The 27108-nt window shown below is 38.5% G+C and overlaps 1 protein-coding gene and 1 long non-coding RNA gene across 4 annotated transcripts in view; one reads left to right on the forward strand and one right to left on the reverse strand.

Moving 5' to 3' along the window:
• Positions 1-3809, reverse strand: part of LOC140188810 (uncharacterized) — an 82402-nt gene extending 78593 nt beyond the window's left edge. For both annotated transcript variants that reach the window (XR_011883399.1, XR_011883398.1), the window contains exon 1: positions 3641-3809. This is a non-coding gene — a long non-coding RNA (uncharacterized lncRNA). The remainder of the gene's footprint in view (positions 1-3640) is intronic.
• A 2078-nt stretch (positions 3810-5887) lies between these two features.
• prdm16 (PR domain containing 16) overlaps positions 5888-27108 on the forward strand; it is a 751999-nt gene continuing 730778 nt past the window's right edge. The window contains exon 1 of one of the 2 annotated variants that reach the window (XM_072245465.1): positions 5888-6090. In XM_072245465.1, the coding sequence (XP_072101566.1) occupies positions 6054-6090 (37 nt within the window). In that variant the 5' untranslated portion in view covers positions 5888-6053. The remainder of the gene's footprint in view (positions 6091-27108) is intronic. The other variant, XM_072245466.1, reaches the window with a different exon arrangement.

Raw genomic sequence — 27108 nt, forward strand, 5'->3', positions numbered from 1 at the left:
TTGACCATATCCCCCTTAGCAACATACAGAAGTACTGGCTTTACAGATTATCCAAATATCCCACTTCTACAAACGTTCTCATAATTAATTCTTATACAGAAATTCATAATTGATTATCTAGAAAACGACGTCGACTGACTACCTCACTTTCATTAACCATTTAGCAACCTTGCGTCTATTGACCATCCTTTCATTAATAATTATCTAGAAATCCTGCGTCTATTAATTATCTCACCGTTACTATTCGAGAACTTCAGTTATATGGATCAACTTTATAAACGGCAAACCAGAAACTCATCATGAATGGATATCTAAAAACAACTGCATTTTCTGACAAAAATCTTCATTTCTGGCCATTCATAAACTGCCGTTACTGCCGAATTTATCAATATTTAACCATTCAGGAACTACGCATTTATTGAGCATATGACCATTATTGGGCAAGTGCAAAAACATATCTACCGACCATCTCAGTATTAATTCAACTCCTCAATCACAACCATCGATGAAGGTACATATACTGGGCACGTTGCGGGTCGTTTATATACACTTTCAATTATTTTGCCTGCATATCTTAAATATATTGATATCATATTCATTTCCCTACCGCACTTATTTTTCCATTAAATATGACATCATCCTAACTATGAGAACTTCGCACTCTACAAGTTGAAAACTGGGAATGGTCTTCATCAAAAATAGTCCACCTGCTCACTCTAGCCACATTGGTAAATGATCTGCATAGACGCTGATTTGCAAGTGTAACATCTTGTATTGTCTCCGTGTATTTTGGATTAACAATATCAGCAGGTAGAAGAAATCACTCTGTAACATCCGAAGTGAAATGCATATAAATCATAAGGGGTAATAGTGAAAATTACCCTACAAGGAAGTGAGATAAAGTCTGCATAGTATTATTGAAATACTATGGTCCTTCGAAATGGAAATACGAGAAAAAGTTGTAAAGAAATATTGAAAGAACAAATGAGCAGGCAACAGTATTTCCATCATTAATATTCACTAAATGGCGAGGAATAAAGATCCTGCAGGAACCGGAAGGACCATGATACACTAAATGATAAGACAGCAAGCGTGGACATACACAGAATGAACACATACAAATTAATTTACAAAGGGTATTAGAATATTAGCCTTTATCTCAAGGGGCTGAAATCCAAAAGGCTGGATAACTTGGAATTGTACAATACAATTTAGCTAGAATAATTCCAGGCTTAAATGGTAAATTATGAGTATATGTGCATCGACAATACTTGTATTCCCTTGAGTATTGAAAATTACATGATCTAGTTGACGCATTTAACGTGATTAAGGGATTTGATAGGGAACTTAATTCCTCTGGTGGGAAGTACAGGCCATTCAATAAAGTGAGAAAGCACTTCTTGGTGTCTGGGCTAACTGAAATTTGGAATTCTCCCAATTAAAGAACAAGTAAAGTTTAGTTCAATTGAAAAACAAAAAAAAAAAACGTTTTATTTTTCTGTTAGGTAAGGAACCGGGAACATAGGAGCACTTTTGATGTGGAAGTGCAGACCAACAAACAGTGGGTGGGGATTTTGGGGAGGGCGTGGTGGTGAATGGGCTACTGTGCCCAAGTCTATTCTCTTATAAATTTATTAAATTAATATGGACGTCACCGACCATTTAATGACATTAATTGTTCGTCCCTAATTATCCCTGAATTGAGAAGGGAATTAAGAGTCAATTACACATCAAATATCAGAAAATACTGAAAATAATATTCAGCTGATCAAGTAGCATCTGTGGAGGGAGGAACGGAGTTACCATTTCAGCTCGTTGATTCTTCATAAAAATGTGATTATAAAACATTTGACAGATGTTAAAACGATTTAATTTGGGAGCGGAGGGTGGAGGTGGGAGTGGGTGTTTGGGGAGGGGGCGGGGGTGCACTCATTGACCACTACTTGTATCAGGCCTCTGATGTAACGTTAGGTTTCTGTCTGACCTCTGCTCTAACCCTCGGGAGACCTACATAGTATTACACGTGAAACCCGGCTGAAGATTAATATATTTTCAAAAAAATCCCCAGGATATTAGAACAGCATGTATTTAAGTTTAATTTTGCTGAACATGATGGCTTTCCTTTAAAGTTGGAGAGAGTAAAAGCAATTAATGGATAACATATAAATATGATGAAATGAACCGAATTTCATTGTCGAACTGTTAAAGCACTTTGTTCGACGATCATTGAGTACAAACGCTCTCATCCTCCTCGGCTCCCATGGATCAGTCAGTAATCCTAATATATAGGCTACTTAACTCTCTGATTCTGGAAAATGTATCTGTTTAAAAGGAGCATAAACAATATTCCCGTAAGATTTCAATTGGCAGTCCTTCATCGCAATTTAATTACTAATTAACACAGGGATTGCACGTTAGATTTCTAAATGTCACACTCGTTTTTCCAATTAGTAATCCTAACCCGATTATCAAATGTAACTAACCCTTGTTACAAAAGCATAATCTCAACCAGTGTTCTCTCATGTGTAATAATTTTTATTTTCGAATTGGGCTGTAAAAATTTATTTCCAAATGAAGGGCTGTATTATTTGAACGCGAAGCGCAGTTTGGTCTTAGATTCTGTTCTGACCATTTCGTGCTGTAGAGGACAATGCTCTTGGTGATCGATTCCCAACTGGGTTTTCATTCTGTGCGGATAAAGCAGAATGTGACAGATTGTAGGGAGGCGGTGAGATGGGGGGTAAATATAGGGTGGGAGTGGGAGTGGGCGATGGTGTGTGCAAGAAGGTGGTGGTTTTTCAGAACACTAATCATGCTGCAAATTCACCTGCACTGAGTTTTTAATATATAAAAAAGGAAACTGTTCCCCTTTTTATAACGTTTAACTAACCACACGCATGTCTGTGTATTCACAAACGCATGATAAATATTTACATAATATTACCAGTGGCGTCTGCAGGTAGAGTGTCATATTGCATTCTGATAGTTTTGCATAATTAAAACATAACTAGCTTAAAACAGGCTGTGTGGCTATATTAAACAGGAGACGACAACCAAGATGTTCAGTTAGGCGAGGGAGCAATGCACTATAAATATTTTATCTATTGATTATATACTGTCATATTTGTCTTTAAACTGAATGACTACATCCACACGTAGATTTTGTAACATATTTTCTTTGGGATTTTCGTGCACTAGAGTCCATTGCTTTTTACTTTTGTATGAAATTTATACGGGATATGTCGTTAAATTATATCCACCCGTATACACGTCAAGTATATTTTTGCGAAATGCAACGTTAATATTTCGCCTAAGTTCCTCACATATTATCTTTATCCAAAGTATTAATAACGAGTATTGAATGAAACAGAAGAAAAAGCGCGAGTTACACTGAGATCATAGTCTTCAAAAAAATCTTCGACTTGAATTATTCTCTTAAATCAATAATGTGATACATTATTGGTTAGTTTCTTACTGTTTATTTGTTCTCCATCTCGATTTCTTTTAAAATCTTGCTTATGTGAAGACATACTAAGTCCTAACTGCATTAATGCACGGCGTGACTTCCTTTAAAGTTATCTCACATACTGACATTGGAAATTGACATTTATTGTACTAAAAATAAACTAACAGGTGTTACCTGTTATATTGAGAATGAATCTATAGGTGTGTTCGTTCCTTTGCTTAACTCTGCAGCAGTGTAAAAGCTAGTTCGATTATATGTTACAGGCCTGAACACCGAGTCGCGGCGTCTCTTTTATCTTCTGGAGAGCGGTGTTTTGCTGTATACTTTTGAATATAAACTGCAATTCCGTCCTTAAGTCTAAAAGAGTGCGCTCAATCCAAGCGTTATACCCAGCTATGCAAATTCCTACGTAACATGTGCAGTATTACAGAATGTGTTTATCGGAAAGGGGAGGGGGCGCAGAGAATCAGATATTTCGAAATATTCTCGCAACTTTGGAAAGATTTTAAAATAAAACTGATTAACCTTTATCCTGCAGAAACGTGTTTTATAAGATTAATTCATCAATAACGCAGGCATTCCAGAATAAAAACTCGTAATTGTAAATATATGGGTTGTCCGAAAATGGTGTTCATTTAAAATTATCGATTGAAATTGTGTTTATCATTTTATCTATTAAAATCTGGTCGTTTCCCTCTCTCAGGATTTTCAGTCGAACACCATGCAGTATAATAAAGCGGAGGATTTCTATAACACTGTTTAGAATTGCATATTTGTAGCCTTCTAAACAAATGATCAGTATACAGTGAGGGTACATTTCATCAAGAGAAGTACGGATATTTTTATAAAGCATTTGAAATGCCTCCAGGACAGCTTTAAGAGCTCTGTCCTCGAACCATTAATTCACACGCGCATCTACAGCCCAACCTCGGCATTGTGCGTGCGTGCAATGTTATACCATATATATTTACCATTAATCAATAAATAAAGTATTTGCCGAAGTGCATCGGTTTCAACTAGCTAACGATTTTTGGAAACTAAATCTGAAATTAACTGGATTTTATTTGCACTAATTGCGTGTGATATTGAAGAGGTGTACACTGATAATGCAGCGACCATCCAAATAACCTGTACTGGTTGTGAGCATGAAACGTGGCGCCTGGAATGTGTCTCCCCCCTGAAGTTCAAAGAGAGTCTGACATGGATGGAACCATGATATTAAATAACTTAGTCCCTTTACATAAAAGCGCAATAATTATAAAATCGTAATTAAGTAAACTTAGTTTTTATTGCGTTTTTCAAGATCCAAATGATTTTTGATCATTTAACTATCTCAATTAAACTAAACATAACTGTGCTAACTACATTTCGAAATAACTCCTTGCGCCGCATATTTCATGTATTTTCCATTGATAGACGATGAATTAAAACAGGTCCTTCCTATCTAACCGGTAGTACTTTTTAAAGGCGTTAAAATTCGCCACCACAGTAAAATATCCTAATGAATTAGTTAAGAAGCTCACCGTACATAACATACGGGTAGGAATGTGAAGCACTTACTGTGTTCAAACATAGCTTCTCTCTCTCTCTCTCTCTCTCTCTCTCTCTCTCTCTCTCTCTCTCTCTCTCTCTTTCTCTCCCCCCATCTCTCTCTCACTTTCATTCTCACTCATTCTCTGTCTCTCTCCTCCCCCTCTCTCTCCTCCTCTCTCTCTCCATCTCTCTGTCTCTGTCTGCCTGTCTGTCTCTGTCTCCAGTTATAAGATCTATTCTTAGGAAAGAAGAATTAACAGGAATAACGGATTATTTTATTCCTTCATTAAAATAACTCATAACGTTAGGGAAGGAAGGGTTACTTGGGCTTCAGAATAAGAACAGAGAGAATATATGTCCGTTTAAATGCCCGGTTCTCAGCGCCAATTAGCTCCAATGACTGTGCAGTACCAAAACCGTGTTTATTATTCCATTGCTCTAGCACCTGGTGTTAAATCACTGTTGTTTTCCTGGACTATTCATTCGGCTGAAGCTATCGATAGCTTTAATTAATACTGTCATAACTGATGAGGGTTATTAGGGCGCGATATTGAATGAGGATAGCATGCCAATCTGCTTCCCTGCCACTATCAGTTGTGCTAAAAGTATGCACTATAAATCTGCCGACTGCTGTCAATTAGTTTAACACATTTTAACACAAGTTACGTGCACTGAAATAAATTACGTTTAGTTTAAATAAATAAATTTCCGCGACAAATCTTCTATTCATGAATTTTAAAATACTTATTTTTTTGAAAAGTTTTCTTTAAAGACAAACTCCTTTTTACCGTGCAAGCACTTCCCATGGCTTAGAAGCGCGATTCGAACAAGTGGGAGAGGAATAAAGTGTGAAGTGGCGTTAGGGCGCAGAGATAATTGGTCTGATGGAGTTGAGGACAGATCGCGGCCAAATGATGAATATATTCAAACTTTTCCCTGCGTGATGGTGTCAGATTGAAGGCTCTGTGCGCATGTGCGAAGGTGTCCAAACTGACAATGCCAGGGAGATAGCGTGTGCGATTCTCTGAAATCACGACCAACGCCGACAGACAACATGAGATCCAAGGCAAGGGCGAGAAAACTGGCCAAAAGTAGGTCCCTATTTTCTTCTCCTATCTCTCCGCACTTTGTTTTAGATCCTCTGTTTAAGCTTCCAAAAAGACCTTCCAAAAACAAGAACTGCTCCAGACGGTCGCTGTACACACATGGTCTTTGTGAAGAAGCGATCAGGAATGTATTTTCTCCTCCAGATGATGTCGGTGCGGCGGGGACGATTAGAATGATGTGTACCATGGGCTTGCAAAAAGGCTCGGGCGCAAGAACTTAAGAGTTGAACGCTCTGGCCACAAGAGCGACGCGGAGCTCTGTTTTCTGCACAAGTTTTCATACCTTGTTTATTTCTCTCATTCAAGAGAAACTTCCATCCCCCTGCGTCTCGACCCGAGAGGTTGAGAAGTTGGAGAGGAATAGCAAAAAAATAAAATTGAAGTTATTCTAGTTGACGAAAAGATATACAACTTTTAAAAAAACATATATCGAGTCATTGCAAAGTACGAACAGTTTTCCGGAATCTTAAATAGTGGGCGCTAGAGCACCGTTGAAGAGCTGGAAGTTGGTGGCCAACTGCTTGTCTCTGGTTGAAAGGGGGCAAAATATCTTAGGGGAGTCGGTTTAATAGACTGAGCTCTATTAGAAATCGAGCCTTACCCGGGTTTCTGAAAAATCAGGAGAGTAATGTTTTAGGGTTGCTTCGGGGAATTGTAAATTTAATGCGACAGCGAATCGCGCAAGATTTGTAGGGAACCATTTGGAATAACACAACTGACAACTTTAAACTTCAATTTAAACATGCCAGATCGTGAGACGGGGTTTTGAGGGAAGACACTCTCGGATCTTGGAAGGAGTTTAACAAAGTCTTATATGTCTTCAAGATATTTTAATTTATACTTTAGTTCGCATTGTGTCAAATGTTACAGTGGACATTAATATTTAACCATATAGCCCAAAGAAAAACATCAGTGTATGTTTTAAATGAAAATATATTCACATGTCTGGAGTATAGACGGTTCTCTGAAGCCGAACGCAAGTTAGATCTGTGCGAGCTTCCGTTATTTGATTACTTTCTTTAAATGAGTTAGGATATTCCTTATTCGTATTTCTGAAAGATTTACAATGAACCCACATTTTCTGTTTCCGTCTCTTACATGACCATGTTGGTCAGCGTGAGTGTGTATCGGCGCTGCTTCTAATTTCAATTTAAGAGTCTCTGCTCATCGGCTTACTTTCTGAAATTGTGGAGAATGCTGATCAGCTTAACTGCATAGAACCTTACTAAAAATAAGAGATGCAAGATATTTAAGTTTTAAGTTTGAAACATCGGCAATGTTAACAGTAACCTCCTTGTGCAGAAAAAGTTTGTAGCCGAATGTATCAGTGAATATCTAGGGATAGTAATATTTCTATTTTGATATGTTAATGCTATTTTTATTCTTGGTTTTTGATAAATCTACGCCACAATTAATTAATATGACGAGTAATTTGCAAAAATGATGGAGGCAATTCAAGTTTATGCTAGATGGACAGATTGCCATTTACTCTCTGTTATTCTCTGGAGAGGTTTCGTGTCCAATGGTCTGGTTTCAAAGCTCTAATGAGGAAAATATATTTACTGAGGCACTTTTAAAATAGCCTAATAACACAAGTGATTGTTTTTCTCAAAAACTATTTACATTAGAATATATGTGTACATGTATAGATACAAATATTATATAAGGGTTTTAAAATATTTAATGGTCGCTGTTAATTGCATTAATTAACATTGGGTAATGGACTTGACTATTTAACTACATTTTCAAGAAGTTGATTATAATTGTGGATCACGGTTTATTTGTATTGAAATAGCCTTTGTTGCTGGTAAGTAGGGAAATTGTTTGATGAATGGCCATGTCCCAGTATTTTTCTAAGTTGTTTTGTTTGTAAATAAGTTGTGTGTTTAGTCTGCGTGATTTGGTCCCCTCTGAGCTCGAATGACTGATTATTACCATTAAATATGATGTGTATTAAATGCCGCTTTCAAGCACGAAGAAAAATTTATTTAAATGAGTCGAGAGGTTTGATTACATTCATATGGGCTCGCAACAAGAAATGAATTGATAGTTATTTTGTTTTCCAAAGATAGTAGTTGTACATATCGGATGAGAGATGAGGAAAGGAACACTCCAGTCCGACCGAAGCGTTAAACTGGGACTTGGTGGCGTGTTTTTCGGTGGAAGAATGCGGTACAACACACGTGTAAAACATTACTTGCTCCCCAGATTAGACTTGGAAGTGATAAAATGTGCCTCCGCGCTACTAACTTCAACTGTTGTCCAATATGGTTTTCATGAGAGGGTTGCATTAGTGAGAGCAGGAGTGGTGCGTGGTGTGGCGGGAGGTGGGGGGGGGGGGAGGAAAACGTTGAACATAGCTGAAAATAAATAAATAAAATTACCAGACACTGCTGCAATAGCACTCAGCATGTGTAATTGTGTGTGGCCACACAGAAAGGCCGTATGTGTGCGTTGCATACATATTTATGAGTCCACATATAGAATTTTATAAAATATCTATGTGTAGACATGTATCTGAAATTGTTTCACCTTTGTTTATTTCTAACGAGTTTTAATATTCACGGTCACAAAAGATTAAGCTGCATTTTTAATGAAAGAATGCTTGAACAAGAAATAAGAAATTAACATGGAACCGAATGATATTGGTTGAAAGACAAGGGAAATTGTGGTATGCAATCGATAGTCGCCTATCATTTGAGAGATTCATTGATGTTTTATTTAAGCAGATATTTTAATACATAGCTGAACGAACAGCTGTAAACATTTCCATTCTGTAGCTCTGAGTTGAGGCACCTCAAGGAGAGATTAGTTATTTTTCATGCTTTAGTACCACGTATTTAAAGTACACGCACTCGAAACTTAGCGCACCTGGGAGATTTACAGGAGGATCTTTACAGTTTTAATGTGATTTTAAACATCGGCGTGTTTATTTAAAGTCACGCTAGCCTAATTCCAGCTATCGGCTTGAACATAAAGAACATGTTTGAGAGAGAGAGAGAGAAAAAAACCTCTTTGGATTCTTTTGTGGTTTCTGGATGATTTAAACCGAGATCACCTTTAGTTTAACAAATATATGAAGGTATTTGCCTAGCTTTATTTCTAAGAGTGAGGTGAAATAAATCAACAATATGGGACTTGCATTGCAGTATGTCACTGTTTTATAACAAATTATATCGTAAATCCCGAAAAATTGTGACTGTACTACAGCAAACAGGCTCTGGTAAATTTATATCGACGGTTCTTGCGTAGTTTTAAATACCAGATCAGCGTGCTAATTGCTTGAGTTTTATGATTAGATGTTTAGAAGGTAATAGATTGTTTGTTAAGACCAAGTAATTGAAACAGTAAACAAAAGTCGTGAAAGATGTTTAACTGCTGCACGGGGGAAAGTGGCTACGGTAATGGATTTCCAATAAAGCAATTACTGCACCCGGGGGCTGAGAGACTAGAATCAATGCGGACAGGATAAAATTCATATACAAGAGAGGAGGACCAGTGATTAGAATGCTCTTAACTTGAAATTGAGTTATTTGTCACAATAAGAGAATCTGACAAAATAGAAAAGGAGTGGAATATAGTTCTATGTAATTAAAGTAGATTGGAATAGAGCGCCGGATCAATGTGAAAATTGACCGTTTCAATATAAGTTATCGAAAAATTTGTATAGGTATTTTCAACTCTGTGATGTCACTATCCTAATAATTAAAAATGTTTTTTCTGTATATTTGCATACTTTAAGGGGATCTCAACACCTTCTGTAAGATAATACAACATTTTGACACATTTGCATTGTACATTTTTGGAAACTGAATGTTTAAGAATTGAATTTTCTCGGTAAATTCAAGCCCTATTTATATAATAGTTGTAATTTTAAAACATTACAAGTTAATGCTTAATTTTACAGAGGTACATTTTCAAAATTTAAAAAAAAGCTTTGTAAGCATGCTTTTGAGAATAGCAAAGGGGAAACACTTAAAGGGGTCTGGTTTGTGTAGGACGCTATCGGCAAAAAAAAACCGTTTGTTGTGTTCTAACTGTATTTTGACTCCTCCCTTGAAACCCCCTGTCCCCTCCCCCGTTTGATTTCCTTACAACAATCTGACTCAGCAATCAGACAATTTTCAGAATTACAAGCTGGGAAATATGCTGCTATGGCAATCGGGTCAGAGTGCAGGGGAAATAGGTTGAATTCAGAACACTTTCTCTCTCTCTCTCTCTCTCTCTCTCTCTCTCTCTCTCTCTCTCTCTCTCTCTCTCTCTCTTCCCTGACACACTCGCACTCACTCACACCATTTGTTTGCTCGCAACTTCCCCTTCATCTCGAACAGCTCCCGCTCGGTTTCCTTTAGTTTCCCCCCATTCTATTTCCCACTTCTCTCTCTCCCGCCCCCTAACCAGCTCTATTTTTCACGTGCGATCGACTTCCTCTTCCTCCTTTTATTCTTGGATTTCAGATTCCGATCAGATTTCAGATTTGTCACAAATACATCGAAACATACGGTGAAACGTGTCGCTTGCGTCAACATCCACTACAGTCCGAGGATGTGCTGGGGGTAGCCCAGTTAAGTGTCGTCATGCTTCCTGTGCTAATAAGCCCACCACAACTTACTAACCCTAACCCGTATGTCTTTGGAATGTGGGAATGTGGGAGGAAACGGGAGCACGCGGAGGAAACCCACGCGGTCACGGATAGAACGCACACGCTCCTGAAGGTACACTGTGTACATTCCGAAATGACGCTGTGCACAGACAGCAGTGGGAGCGGTAGCTAGTGTTGTAAAGCGTTACGCTAACCACTACACTACCGTGCCGCACATTCTCTTTCTCTGGAAAAATACCCCATTATTGACAGTATTTATCTTCATTCTCTAATACAAATAAATGATTCGCCGCCCGCGGTGCACACCTCAGCAGCAACTTCACAATGTCCATCCCTCGGTTTTATGTTGACTCTGGCAACATTTCATGTCTGACGTCGGGCCGTAATCTCTGTCAGTCACTTACGAATATGGCGCGATGAGCGCGAAATTTCAAGACCATGACTATTTCAGTTTGCTCTATTTTTTCTTCTTCGAGAAGGTTGCGAATGACGAAGATGCCATCAAGTGCAACCAGTATAATTTTGGTGCGATTTGTGTCACAGCCAAACCCAAGAAGTGCCATGTATTGGCATCCAAATAGAAGTCATCACTAGTCTATGCACGTACACTACCACGCTCACATATGCACGCTGTCACATGTCCCGCATAAACACACGTTTGCACGTTATTCACAGGGCCACACACGGGCACTCAGTCGCTGACATATCATACATGAACTGTCACATAACAATGTCTACGTACATGAAAGTTCTTTTATTCACTCTCACCATTCTTATTCACAATCGGAAAAATGTTATGGACTACACTCGCGCTTATATGCTAACACACTTTGAAATATCTTTAATTTAGTCTTTTTTGAGTTCTCAAAATCCATTGTGGTTCGATTTCTCGTGTGAACTTGGGAGCTACTTGCTGTTCTTATTCATACACCTAATACGTCTTCAACGTAAGTGTTGTTTGCACCGGCTCAACCTCGTAAAATACAACTTTGGTTCTTATTTTACGAAATAATCTTTGCATCCTAGGCGTTGGCCATGTGCATGAATATTTTGTGCATATTTTTAAGTGCTGGAAATGATCCTAACACTGATTGTATACATTTATAGCACGAATCTGGATAGAAAATAAAATGCTGGGGTTTGAGAAATACAAATTAAAATGTACACATTTTCAAGTTGTAGTTTCAGCGCTGCAGGTACGGCACCGTTTGATTTCGTCGCAGTGAAGTATCAGGAGCCTCCCTAGCGGAGTTGGAAAAATTTTCGACCACTTGTTAGATATCTTCTTAAAATATCAAATAAAGCTAAACCTCGTTAACTTTGTTGTATAAGCTGACCACCTCCACTTCTCCTCCATAGTTAATATTCATTTTATTATTTTCAATTCATAAATTGTTACTTACATTGTTTTTAACATGAACTCGTACATTTATCAATCCGATAAAACTCTACCGCAGGAAAGTTTGGTTTCTGTTGCACCTAATGGAAGCATAGAGTAATGCGGAATATTTAAGCAAACGTGCAATTCTGCTTAATTCATTGGCTGGTATGGAGAATGTGTTCTTCAGCCTGAAGGCACACACACACAGCGATTCAGGAATAGCTTCTTTCCCTCTGCCATCAGATTTCTGAACGGACATTAAACCTTACCTCACTACTTTTTTCTCTCTCTTTTTGCACTACTTATTTAATTTAACTTTTTAAATCTATATACACTTATTACCGTAATTTAGCTTTTTTTTATTATCATGTACTGCTGCCACATAACAATAAATTTTACGACATATGCCCGGTGATATTAAACCTGATTCTGATTATAGCTTTCGGTACACATGTTGGGAGTTTGTCAAGCGGAGCACTGAAGAGAATAAGCGTGTTTGTATGTACTGCAGATAACGGAGATAAACAAACTAGAAACTAATGTTTACGCCCCTTTCTTTAAAATAAAAATCCGCATTTAATATGTTGTGATTTTCCCTCCCAACCAACTGAACTCCAGATTTTTCACTCCTCAATGTGTTCCAGTGAATTTCGGTGGTGTAAAAACCAGCGCACTGGCCTCGATGTAGTTTGCGACAATCCCGTGAATGATATGGAAGTAACTTTTTAAACCTTTATATGGACAGATTATGTTTTTTACTCTAACTGTAGTTGACGTTTCACTGTGGAACACCAAGACAAATATAGTATTTGTGTTCTTGCTGTACGTAGGTATGTACACATCTCAGTACTTGTTTCAAAACTTCCAATGCAGAAACATATTTAAGTCCCACGTACATTACATCATCGAAGCCCTTTTACACTGAGCTTTTCATATCTTTCTTTTTCTCCACTAAACACCGGGGTTGTTGTCATTTACCTAGCCTTTGGTGTTTTTGCCCCGGTTCTTTTACCTTTGAGGTCAAGTGTGTAGCGATCAATTCATGATGCAACTGGGAGCTGGAAACTAAACAAGTTATTGGCTATAACGTCTTTTCTGTTAACATATCCGCTCAAAAATCACATTCATGTTACATTCTTATAATACTGATTGACTGCAGTATTTTGATTATTATCTCGATGTAAGGTAAAGCACAAACGCGCGCATTTTTTTTCGTTTGTGTGATTAGTGAAGATGCATCCTTATTCCTTTATTTTCTTTCTGGATTATTTGGTTCTTCTCATCACTAAAACCTCTGGGGCGCGCATTTCATGTTGTCTTGTGTGGTTTATTTGATTAAATAATTGAGCATTATTTCATTGCGACGAGCAACTGGGACTGTTCTCTCTCATCCTCTTCTGTTACTTGCTCGTCTTATTTGAGCTCAAAACATAATCGCAGAAATGGTCCGAAACCATTTGCGAAAAGTGTTTCTTCCACTAAATAATAGAAATCGAATTGATAGTTTAATTAATCTATGTTAATGTGTTCAAATATATAGAATTTAGTTATTCAGAGAGCGTTGTGTTTGTGTTTTTTTAAATCTAAGGGCTTGCACGCTCGTGTTCTTCTGTTTGTCTATTGTTCATTATTCCTGCAATGTCCCAATGTCAAGTGCGCCGGGTCATAAATTACCACCTTCTGCGAGAAGTTAATGCGCAGGCGTAAAAACTCCTGAAAGCAGGCTTGTTAAACCTATTTAACAAAAAAAGCTGTGCTGTTACTGCAACAGAACTGAGACAGAGGGTTGGTATTTGGGATACAAAACTTAACAACACATAACATTTCAAATATAAGAGAAAACTAAACTACTGCAGTTTCATGCGATAAAAGGAATAAACAAAAATAAGTATGATAAACCATATTGTAAACTTGGGAAAGCTATCACGTGAGTTGTCCGGTACTGTAAACTTACTTGTACTTGAACATCCTGCGGGTACTTGCTGTGCTAATTTACAATCTATCAGTTTCAGGCAGCATTTGTCAATTAAGTTGATTCTCCTGAGGAAATCTCCGTAGTGGGAGCTCGATAGTCAGCATTTAAAAATACTGTATTTTTAATAAAAATACTTTAGCTTAAATAGGGAAGGATTTCATCATCACAGTCTCTAAAATTTCCCAAGTAACTGTTCTTATTCTTTATACAGTTCCTAAAAAACAGACATTCTATAGTCGCACAGTATTAACAGGCATGCCAACATATTACATTACATATTGCTATAAAAGACTGTTGCAGATGACCAGCTAAGATCTTTAAAAGTAGGCAAGACACCTCTGGGATGCAGGCCCATCCAATCAATGGTTCAATTTAATATCAGATAAATGTCTACACCTCTTTTTTGAGTATTGTTGGATCCTAATGTAATTTGTATAATTCCCAGTTAGATGTTGGAATTGCAGATGTGCTGGTGATAGGAGACTGAAAGTTAGATATTTGCTTTGCTATGTTTAAATACTGCGCAGTGATTACCCAGGATCAATTGAAGCCTGGGAGACTGGTTAGAGGTATTTCTGGGTTAGTTATAGGGATTAACATTATTTATTTGTTATAATCCAATATATGTATTACAAATGCATGTCAAATTTTTATGAGGATGTGAGTTAGCAAGTTTGGGTATTCTTGTACACACATTTCAAATGTTCCTAAATGAATGAAGTATGACATAAAGAGCAGCAGCCCTAAACTGGCCCACCTGCTGGTTTTTGTCTGGTTTATGGAAAGGAATGAACTTGATGGTAATCTATAATGACGGCCTTCTATAGCAAAATTTATTGTAAAATGTTGTTGTGCTGCATTAATAAAGTGGGCACTACAGTGGACTGGTAGCATTTCTTGTTGGTATGCATGGCTGCCCTACCATATGGACTGCTTGAAACAAACTTTTACTAAAACAGCGCAAATTGGTATTGACTCTGGTTGTAAATCTTGGCTCAGTCAACAGCATCCATAATCTGTAAATGAATATGTTACAAAAATGTATGAATTAGTTAAAAATTTGGAACATATACATTTCTTTATTTTCAAGGTAACTTTTACATGCATACTACAAAGTTTTCTTATAAAGTTAGTTTATCTTGTTTGTATTACAAAATTAGATTTAAAGGTAACCGCCTAAGAGCCTAAAGATTTATTTTAAATCTATGATCAAAAATGAAATGCTTCACTTGGCATATTCTTCAAGTTCAAGTTTATTGTCACCTGACAGTACATATTCACAACGGAATGAAACAATATTCTTCTTGACCAGGATGCACCCACACAACATATATCACACAGAGCACATAAACCAAAATATTTTTATAAATAAGTTAATAAACTATAATTAGAAATGCATGTAGTGTGCTGCACAAATAAACAGTACAGTAAACAGCTCGCAGCCCTAATGACAAGACCTTAGCAGTGGCAGGGTATTTATTAGTCCTACAGCCTGAGGAAAGAAGCTGTTACCCAGACTGGCAGTTTTAGTCTTGATGATTCTGTACCTCCTTCCTGATGTTAGCAGGTCAGGGACTGTGGGATGGGTGATTAGGATCCTCAACAGTGCTTTGGGCCCTTCATCTGCAATGCTCCCAGTAAATATCACAATTAAGGAGGAGGGAGATCCAGATGATCCCCTTGGTGGTTTTCACTGTCCTCGTTAGGGACAAGTGGTCTGATGTCTTGCAGTTTCCAGACCACACAATGATGCAGCTATGCAGGACGCTTTCAATGGTGCTCCACAGAAAGTTGTTAGAATGGGTCTGGGGAGCCTTGCATGCTTCAATCTCCCCAGAAAGTGTAGATGCTGCTCTGTCTTCCTGACCAGTGAGGTGTTGTGGGTGCAGGATAGATAGTCTGTTATGTGAGCTTTGAGATCTTCACTTGTCCAAGGCAGAGCCATTGACGTGCGATGGAGAGCGGCCGACCTCTGCATTCCTGATGTCCAAAATCATCTCTTTTGTCTTATCCACATTGGGACTCAAGTCGTTGTTCTCACACCATTTGACAAACCTCCCTACCTCCACTCTGTACGCTAACTCATCATTGTTGCCTATGAGGCCAGCTACTGTAGTATCATTAGTGAACTAGATGTTGTGGTTTGACCTGAATCTGGCAGTGCAGTTGTGAGTCAGCAGTTAGGATTGTAGGCACATAGAATCTTGAGATCTTCAACTATCAAGAAGGATTTCATAGAGTTTCTTAATATTGTTATTATTATTCTGTTTCATGGTATGTTTTGGAACATTTCATTGTGGGTCTGGGCGAAAGACCAACACTAGTGCAGGAGACAGTTAAGTTAGGAAAAGAAAAATAACAAAAAAAAAGTAGTAAATGGTGTCAGATAATGGATTTTTAAAACTGGTGGAATGTAACCAGGAATTCTGTCGACAACATCAATTTTAAAAGTTGGGCAAAAGGTAACTATTGTTGAAATTATTTGTCCAAACCAAATGTTCGCCTAGCCAAGTGCAAGTCTGTTTCCAGGAGATGCTCTACTGGTAATGGAAACAAGAAATGTAATTCAGAATTGACAGAGAAGACTTACGGGAAAATTCAAGGGAACTTGGAGAGAGAGAAAAAATCTAAAACAGTATCCTGCAGCTCTTGAAGTATTTCAAGCAGAGTTAGCAACACTCATATTTGATAAGTGAGCTTGTAACATCTATAAGTCGAGAAAGCTCTTGGCTCATTTGTCTCTTTTAAAGAAGCTTCGAAAGTTTAAACTTAACATGCAATTTTCTTTTGCGTGTTAAAGGGTATCACAATCCAACTCTTTGCTTCATGTGATTTCTCATAGCATTTTAAAACATTCTCATTCTTTCACTGTGTCACATTTTAAAAATTAATGCTGCCAGAGGTGTGTGGAGGCTCTTCCATGTCTCTTCTCTGATCATCAGGGAGGAAAACCAGTTTCAATTTGAAGAACGCTCAGGGAATAGAGTCAAATAACCAGACTAATTTTACCCATACATATACATTTATATCAAGATAATTCACAATACTATCACTACGTAAAAAATTTATTTCTCTTGGATACGCTATTGGTCTTTATATGAAAAAAACATTACTTTCCACTTACACCATCAAGAAAAATAATTACCTGCCACATTATATATTGAAACAATTCAGCTGTTGGTGTATTCTTCCCAAAAATGTATTAACTGAGGCTGTGTACAGGGACAGTTTTAAAAAGATTTGGGATTGCATTGCTTTGTGGGCAATTCCATAATAGTATGAATTTCTATAATTAAGACTGTAATCAGCTGCTTTGTTTCAGCTCCTTCAATTTTAAAAAAATGACATGAGTGTTCATTTGCCAGGAAAAATTGAATGATGTTAAATAATGCCAGCAACTTAGCAGAAAGGTGAGAAAATCTTGTTAATGAAATAGTGTTTCATTGCTGCTGGTTAGCTGCACAGATTGCACAGGGCAACAGTCAGTGCATCTTCACCAAACCAATACAAGCCCTTCTGATCTGAACAGGGATATTCTATATTATATATGCATTTCAGGAAGGCTGTATATTATTATCCACCAATGTATAGTGAGTTTGTAGTCACTTTTCAACGGAGACATCCAATTTGGTTCTTAATGTTGATCTTGCCATTCACTAGAGGATCTTGAATGACATTTAACCAGAAAAAGTGTATTGTAAGATATTCCTCAATAAACGGTCCAATGGTCAATTTTGCAAATTAGGTATATCTAGGCAAAAATACCCAGATTTAATTCCTTATCTATATTTCTCATCTTCATGAGTTATCAGTAAGTATGGAGCAGGGAATTTTCTAAACTCTTGCCTTTATTTGTATCTGTTACCCGTTCCAGGAAGCGTCCATGCAAAGATGTTACTGACAACAGGATTAGCTCCACTTAAGTTTATGGGGGGCACTATATTGATGAAGCACCTTGAATGAAGTTGCATCCATTGTATGAATATTGCCAGGAAGAATTAACTCATTTAGGGGGAAAGAATAGAAGTATAGTATAATTAAGTGTACAGAAGAGGAGATATTCCGAGCGATAAGCAGCTCTATTTCAATATGAATGTTTTTTTTTATTCAAGGAAGGTTATTGAAGGAATAGCTGAACCACAACGACTAAGAAAATCCCAGGTTCAATTTGTAGTTCGTCGAGCTGATCTCTTGAATCAGCAAGGCTTAACAGCATGAACATTGGCTATGGTGTCCCATCTAAATAGAGTGGATCCCTCTAGAGCAGGCGTATAAAAATTCCCATGAAGTTTTCTTGAGGAAAATGTCTGAAAGTAATTAATTTGCTGAATTTCCAAGACAAATTATATTATTGCATGTCTTCTAATGCCATGTTTTTAACTAAATACCAGATAATTGTTTTGGTGCAGGTGCAGCCTGGATGTATGTCTGTAAACATTAATTCCTTTAACATATTCTTAATCATGAGCATTTTGAAGTTCAAAGTTCCAGGTAAATTTATTATCAAAATACATATGTGTCACGATACACAACCTTGAGGTTTGTTTTCTTGTGGGCAAACTCAGTAAATCCAATAACCATAGTAGAAATAATGAAAGACTGCACCCAACAGGTAGGAAGACCAGCATGCTAAAGAAAACAAACTGCAAATACAAAAAAGAAAAAAAATAATAAATAAATAAACAATAAATATTGAGAATAAGAGATGAAGAGTCCTTGAAAGTGAGTCCATAGGCTTTGGGAACAGTTCTGCGATGGGACAAGTGAAGTTGAGTTATGTTATCACCTATGATTTAAGGTCCTGATGGTTGAGGGGTAGTAACTGTTCCTGAACCTGGTGGTGTGAGTCCTGAGGCTTCTGTAGCTTCTTCCAGATGGCAGCAGTGAGAAGAGAGCATGGCCTGGATGGTGTAGGTCCCTGCTGCTGGACACTCTTTTTCTGCCACAGAGCTCCATGTAGATGTGCTCAGTGGTGGAGAGGGATTTGCCTGTGATGTACTGGGCCATATCCACTACTTTTTGTAGGAGTTTTCATTCAAGGACATTGATGTTTCCATACCAGGCAGTGATGCAGCCTGTCAATATACTCTCCACCACACATTTATACAAGTTTGACAAAGTTTTAGATGTCTTGGTGAACCTTTGCAAACTTCTGAGGAAGTAGAGGTGCTGCCTTGCTTTCTTCATTATTGCGCTTACATGCTGGCCCTAGGACAGATCCTTTGAAATTATAACACCAAAGAATTTAAAGTTGCTGACCCTCTCCATTTCTGATCTCCTGAAGATAATTAGCTTATGGACCTCTGGTTTCCTCCTCCTGAAGTCAATAATCAGCTCCTTGTTCTTGCTGATATTCAGTAACACGTTGTTGTGGCACCAGTCAGCCAGATTCTCAATTTCCCTCATATTTGCTGACTCATCACTGCCTTGATTCGACCAACGACAGTGGTGTCATCAGCAAACTTGACATTGGAGATGTGCTTAGCCACACAGTCATAAGTGTAAAGTGAGTAAGGCAGGGTGCTAAGCACACAACTTTGTGGTGCTCCTGTGCTTTTGGAGATTGTGGAGGAGATGTTGTCAATCTGAACTAACTGAGGTCTGCAAGTAAGGAAATCAAGGATCCAATTGCACAAGGAAGTATTGAGGCCAAGGACTTAAAGCTAGTTGATTCATTTAGAGGTGATGATAGCATTGAATACTGAGCTGTATTTGATAAAGAACATCTTGATGTATGCATCTTTTCTGTGTAGAAGTCTAACTTCTGTACAATAATTGCCAGAAATTCTAGATGCATCAGTTTTCATGCTTAAATTGAGCATAAAAATAAAATGTGCCTGTTTTACCGTTTAAACTAAATTCTGCGGAGCGTCTCCCCAATGGAAAATTGAACAAGATGCATTCTGTTATAATTTACTTCAATATTTTTTTATTTCTGTTGAACATGCCTCATGAGATATCATCATCAGGTTGCGTAGCTTGTTTTAAGTACTTAATTGGATCAATACATTGCAACTTCAACCTTTCATAATTTACTCACAACAAAACAAGGAAGTAATTTCCTGAAAATGAATTCTACATAATTTAAACGGACATGACTGGAATACTGTACTGCATTGCACTCTATAAGTTGTCTGCACTACTTTCTCTGTGAATATTATTTTATTGAAAATGGCTGACACTCATAGCACTGGACAGAATTCCAGGCACTTGTCCAACCCTTCTTCCCTTCCCACCCATCCATCCAACCAACCACTATAGCCATTCAGGCCGTTTGATGGCATAGGGCCTCATGTGCCATTAATTTCAGAGCTCCCTCATAGAACGCCAGGTAGTCCAATTCCCCTCACTGGATTTCCTCCTTCCCCACATTAACTTATCACCCTCTTACTGTTTCTCAACTCTTCCCCAACTGTTTCCTCTCCTTTCCATTTCAGTCTCAGGCTGCCATAGAGAGATCGCTTGAACAGTGCCACCAATTTTGCACTGGAACGCCATTGCTACTGCAGGCCTACTGTGGCTGGAATGTGCTGGTCAGGTTTGTAACATCCCTTGAAGGGTATAAGTTATGATAACTGTTTTTAAAGGATGTCCCAGTTTTCCAAATTTTAGTTGTGATTCTTTATTTGCTGTCCATGACGAATGACAACTGTGTGGTTTTACTGGGCCTTCTGAAATGGCATAGAATTGGTGATCATTCAGAGGACAATTTGGAAAGGACACTAAAAGTTGACCTTGCTAGTATTGTCCATGTGCGTGAACAAATAAAGAAAAAAAATCATATGTTCTAACTTCATCCCCACTGCTTTAATTTATGAACCAGCATCGTCCATCACAGTCATTTCCCATTGGTTCTGCCACATTCTCCTGGCATTGGTTTAGGAGCCAGCTTCCTCTGTCCCACTCACTTCCCATTGGTTCTGCCACATTCTCCTGGCATTGGTTTAGGAGCCAGCTTCCTCTGTCCCAGTCACTTCCCATTGGTTCTGCCACATTCTCCTGGCATTGGTTTATGAAACAGCTTCCTCTGTTACAACCACCTCCCATTGGTTATGCCACGTTGTCGTGGCATTGGTTTAGGAACCAGCTTCCTCTGTCACAGCCACTTCCTCTTACTTCTGCCACAGTTTTGTTGCATTAACTTTACCTCCCTCAGTTATTGTCACTTCAGTTTATTTTGTACTACCACCAATGCACCATTCTGCTGTTTTGGATTTGTTTTTGTATTTGTATTCATTGAGGCCATATTGCATCTATTCTGCTTGCTCTGCCAAGACCTTGTGAACAAGGGATTTAATTGCAATTGGGTATATATGACGACAATCTTGCCCTGTTTACTTCTGTAATTGATAAATTCTAAAACCCAGTAGATCAGCAAGTGATTTATCTTTGTCTTAACATTGTTTTATGATCCTTAAGTTTGTCAACATTTCTCAAACTTTACTTTAGGTTTCCATATAATTAATTAATTTTCGGACTCTGGATATATCTGCCAATCCCTAAAAACTCCTAAGAATATAGAAATGCGGCAATTTTGTGAACTGCTGCTGTCCTTCTGATGAAGGTATTTGCACACCACTCTTCGATAGGGAGTTCTAGGATCTAAATCTAAGTTCTAAGATTTAAGTGAAGGAACAATCATATATTTAGACCATAAGATATAGCAGGAAATTAAGCCATTTGGTCCATCAAGTCTGCTCCACCATTTTATCATGAAGAATATATATATGAAGAAAGCCCTTAACTCCGAGTGGAGTCATCGGGACGCCGTCATGATGGCGTTTTTTTAGCCAGGCTTTCTTATTTTTACGAGGCCGAGTTGCTAGCTTGACGCTCAACCCAGCACAGATGGGAAGCGTGCAAGGAAGCCGGCTGGATTCGAACTTGGGAGCCTTCGCTCCAAAGTCCGGCGCTGGTGCCACTACGCCACCAGCCGGCACCATCTTATCATGGCTGATCCATTTTCCCTCAAAGCCCCAGTCTCCTGCCTTCTCCCCATATCCCTTCATGCCCTGACCAATCAATAATCTATCAAACTCGGCATTTAAATGTATTTGGCTTCCACAGCCGCCTGTGGCAACAACTTCCACAGATTCTCCACTCTCTGGTTAAAGATTCACTAGCTGTGATGATGTACAACTTGCAGGTGGGTGTGTTCCCGTACATCTGCTCTCCTTGAACCCTTGGGGGTGGAAGTTGCAGGTTTGACAGGTTTCATCGGGGTAGCCTAGTTAAGTAATTGCAGTGTATTTTGTAATGATGCACACCACAGTCACTCTGTATTGCTGGTGGAGGAAGTGAATGGGTGATGGATGGTCCTGAAAGGTATTGAACGTCAAGCGTGTTGTTGGACTATATTCCAGAGTACTTCTGTCTTGTATCTTGGAAAAGGTGGAAAGGCTTTGGAGTGTCAAATGAGTTATTTGCCAACCTACTTCTGTAACCGTGTTATTAAAGTGTTTGGTTTGGTTGGAGTTTTGATCAATAGTAAGCTCCTACTCCATCCTCATCCCAACAAGGTGTTAATAATAAAGCACTTTACCCTGGTGATGCTACTAAATATCACGAGTAAGTAATGTTTTTAAGGATGTCTTCGCAAGGTAATCAAAGAAATAGCTGCACACACTCAGGCCTGAGGTTTATTCTAGACAATGTCATGGGAAGAAATTACAGAGCAAAAGATTCAAGGATGTGCTGAAGGCCTCTGCGAATACGTGCAACCTCCTCACTGACTGGGGAACTCCTGAACCATGACCATTCAAAATGGAGAAGGAAGATTCCAGATGCTATTGAGGAATTTGTGCCCATGCATCACAAAGAGGTCATGCATAACTAACGAAAGATTGCAACTCCAAAATTATCCACCCACCCCTCCTGTCAGTAGCTAGCTGTGAAAGAGTCTGCTGTTCTCACTTGGGCGACTGCATGTACCCTAGACCCCATAAAACTGGAGGAGGGACAAGTTATCCTTGATCCCAAGGCACTTTCTGAGCAGAAGATTCTTTCTCAGTGTCATTGTAGTAGTTATTATAAACAAAAATAGATTCTTCGGCCATTTAGAAGGACACTTGATTCAAGAGCATTTGTGGATTTGGAATGGGAGTTTCTTTGCTGATCCCTTTTCTCGTACACCTTTCCTGCCTGCAATGTTTTTCATTTTGGATGTTTTTTTTGTTCATTATGATGATTTGTTTGGTATTAAGTAAATTTTCATTTAACCCAATAATATATTTTTGAAATATATGACCAACCTCTGGCACTAAAGACTATTTCAGTTATTGTCTTAGTATATACTTGCTTACTTCCCATTTTGCTGGTGACATTTACAACAGCGATGAAATCCTCCATCTCTGGCGGTGCTCAGGGCTTCCTTCATCATGTCAGTAGCTTCCTCTCAGTTTTCACTACTGTCAGTCACGCAAGTCCCAGGTGGAGACTCAGGAATACCGTCACACACAGACGTAGAAGGATTCTTCATTGCTATTTCCTAACAATTTTGTTTTACTCGTCAGGGTTGATAGCCCTGAGCTGAACTCTCAAAGCTGGAGGGCAGGTGTACCACTCTTAGTTTGGCCTCTAACCTTTGACCTGTTTGGCATGGGTGACCCGACCAAGAACCAAGGTATAAAGACCCAACTCCAGCCAGCATAGCACTCCAGGTCATTGAGGAATGCAAGCCTCCAACAACAAGGTTGTAGTCCTCTTGGAGAACATTAGTACATGGCTGGTAGTTTTGCTTACAGTATGTACAGGTACACTATAGTGTTATATGTATTAGAATGCAGAATGAAGAGTTTTGCATTAGCCATTGATCTAAATATTCATTTATTTTCACAAAGTCAAACCATTGAAATTTCATTACCTTTCTTCTTTATCCTCTATTCATTCCAATGGTGCATTTGATTCAACCATTAGGCTCTGGAACCAAAGGAGTTCAGTTCACTTGCCCTATCATTGAAATGTTTTCACAACCAATGGGCTTAATTTCAAGGACTCTTCATATCCTGTTCTTGTTATTTATTGCTTATTTTTATTATTATTATTTTTTCTGTGCATTTATTTGCACAGTTTGTTGTTTTCTACACTTTGGTTGGATGCCTATGTGGGTGCAGTCTTCCATTGATTCTGTTATGGTTATTATTCTGCAGATTCATTAAGTATGCCCACAAGAAAATGAATCTCCGCGTTGTATATGGTGACATATATGTACTTTGATAATAAATTTACTTTGAACTTTTAATTTTGTGCAGTATATGTTAAAATATATTTAGATTAATTTTCTAAATGTTTTAAAGTGAGGCTAGTGATGATTCTTTATGATGTTAATATTTGGGTGAATCTTCCGGTATTTTCAATGAAGAATTAAAGTAAGAAATAATGCCCATCAATATTACTCTACAAACTTTTCCCATAGTGTGATCGTAAGCGAAGCTAGAAAATTATTTATCAGTGGTACATTTTTGTGTGCTTGCAAGGTTAATTTCAAAGTTGAGTTTAAATTGTGCCACGTGGTACCACCAAGTACTCTCAGAATCCACAAAATTGTACCAGATTGAGACATGGGCTTTATGCATATTGCGTCTGCAAGAATGCTGCCAATCATTTTATAAAGCTCATCTGGAATTATAGAGTTTCATTCCTAGCTGTACTTGTAACACATTTTTCTCTTTAGAATCAACTTTTCTCGTGGAATCAACTTTTCTCAGTGCTCCATTGACAGCAACAGTCCTATTTAAAGTGTCAACAAGCATTATTCACTTTTTGATACAGTGGGCTACTGTAGGCTACTATTGAAGGCTGATGGGTTCATAGGAGTGGAGTGCAAGCTGGTACAATGATTTTTGGTGAAAAGCAATGTTATTTCTCTACATATGACCTGGGGTTATCATGGGTACGTCAGTGTTGATACGACTAATGTTCTGCATGAGCAGGGGCTACAGGAACAGGTATCAGAGAAAGAGTAGACGTGCCCAGGATTAAGAAGAATGAATGGGAGAAGGACTTACAACAGCATTCTCAGCAGTATATAGGAAACAATTCTCTTCTTTCTACTCAAGGAAATAGAATTTCAGACTTTATTTTAGCAGTGCCCATTAATTACATCTGAATATGAAGATAGCCTTTTGCAATTCATGTTCTAGGACAGTCAGATACCTCTGCATTTCAGAACTCACCAATCCCTTAATATTTATTGAAATTTTCCTGCCAAAGTGGAGCATTTCACATGTTCCAACATTATACCTAATTTGCCTGGTCTTTGCCCTCTGACATGTATATCCCTTGGAGATAGCATTTAGATTTGTGAAAAAAGCGGGCTTCTCAAAATTCAGGGAGTGACAATTTGTACTTGTTTAGCACTTCCGATTTCATTTGCACTCAGATCTCTTCATGGATTGCAAGGGCAATCATCTTTGAATGTCTAATTAACCTGTGATGATGAGAAGAAACTTCATGGCATTTATTTCAACTCTGGATTACTTGGAACACTGGCTCTTGGGGGTGGGGGAGGTTATCTGTTTCTCTTTTTACTGTCTACTCCTGTTTTAGCTTGCTCATGCTTGCCAGAGAGTACTGTACAGGTACTTAGGATGAGATTCAGACATTTGGATTTCTGGATGGCTACCTTCTATTCTCTGCAGAGGTGGTTGGATAGTCTATGTCAGCTGCATTTTCAATAATCTATTCATACTAAGGGATCGGCCTAGGTATGTAACTCTGCAGGTTAGTCTGTTGTGCTCTGGTAACTCTGATAAATTGAGGGTAAATAGAGGGCTGTGCATGTCTACTAGTGAGAGTGTTACTCCTTAAGCTAAAATTTTATTTGAAATCCTGTGCAGCTACAGGGTGGAGGAGAATGCACAGGATTAGTTGCCTCTAAATCTTTGGTCAACTATTTTCATATGCTTGATAGAGTACATAAAATAATTTGCAATAAGAATGGAAAATGCTAAGATCCACATTCAACATCATCATTCAAAGGAAAAATGGAACATCAGATTATTACTTAAATGGTAAAGGATTGCAGCATGCTGCTGTGCAGAAGGAGTGATTGTCCATGAATCGCAAAAGGTTGGTTTGCAGATGCAGCAGGCTATCAAGAAGGCAAATGGGATGTTGGCCTTCATTGCTAGAAAGATTGAATTTAAGAGCAGGGAGGTTTTGCTGCAACTGTATAGGGTACTAGTGAGGCCTCATCTGGAGTACTGCATGCTGCTTTGGTCTCCTTACTTCAGGAAGGATATACTGGCCTTGGAGGTGGTGCAGAGGAGGTTCACAAGATTGATTCCAGAGATGAGAGGGTTAGACTATGAGGAGAGATTGAGTCACCTGGGACTGTACTCACTGGAATTCAGAAGAATGAGAGGAGAGCTTATAGAAACATCTAAAATTATGAAAGGGATAGAAAGACAGAGGCAGGAAAGCTGTTTCAACTGGAAAGGGAGACTAGAACTCGGGAACATAGCCTCAAGATTCGGGGGAGTAAACCTTAGGACGGAGATGAAGAAGAACTGCTTTTCCCAAAGAATGGTGAATCTGTAGAATACTCTGCCCAATGAAGCAATGGCCTCAGTAAATATATTTAAGACAAGGTTGGGCAGATTTTTGCATAATAAAGCAATTGAGGGTTGTGGGGAAAAGGCAGGTAGGAGGAGATGTGTCCATGGTCAGATCAGCCATGGTCTTATTAAATGGCAGAGCAGGCCCAACAGGCCAGATAGCCTACTCCTGCTCCTATTTCTTACGTTCTTATGTTCATTAAGTACCATGTTGTATAGATGTGGACGATCATGGTTTTTTCCATTACTATGATTGTTCTTGGCAAATTTGTCTACAGAAGTGATTTACCATTGCCTTCTTCTGGGCAGTGTCTTTATAAGATGGGCGACCTCAACCATTACCAATTCTCTTCAGAGATTGCCTACCTGGCGCTAATGGTCGCATAGCCAGGACTTGTGATGTCCACCAGCTGCTCATATGAACACCCACCACCTGTTCCCAGGGCTTCAAGTGATCCTGATCAGGGGTGCTAAGTAGATGCTACAC

The sequence above is a fragment of the Mobula birostris genome, chromosome 27, assembly GCF_030028105.1.
Source record: "Mobula birostris isolate sMobBir1 chromosome 27, sMobBir1.hap1, whole genome shotgun sequence".
NCBI lineage: Eukaryota > Metazoa > Chordata > Chondrichthyes > Myliobatiformes > Myliobatidae > Mobula > Mobula birostris.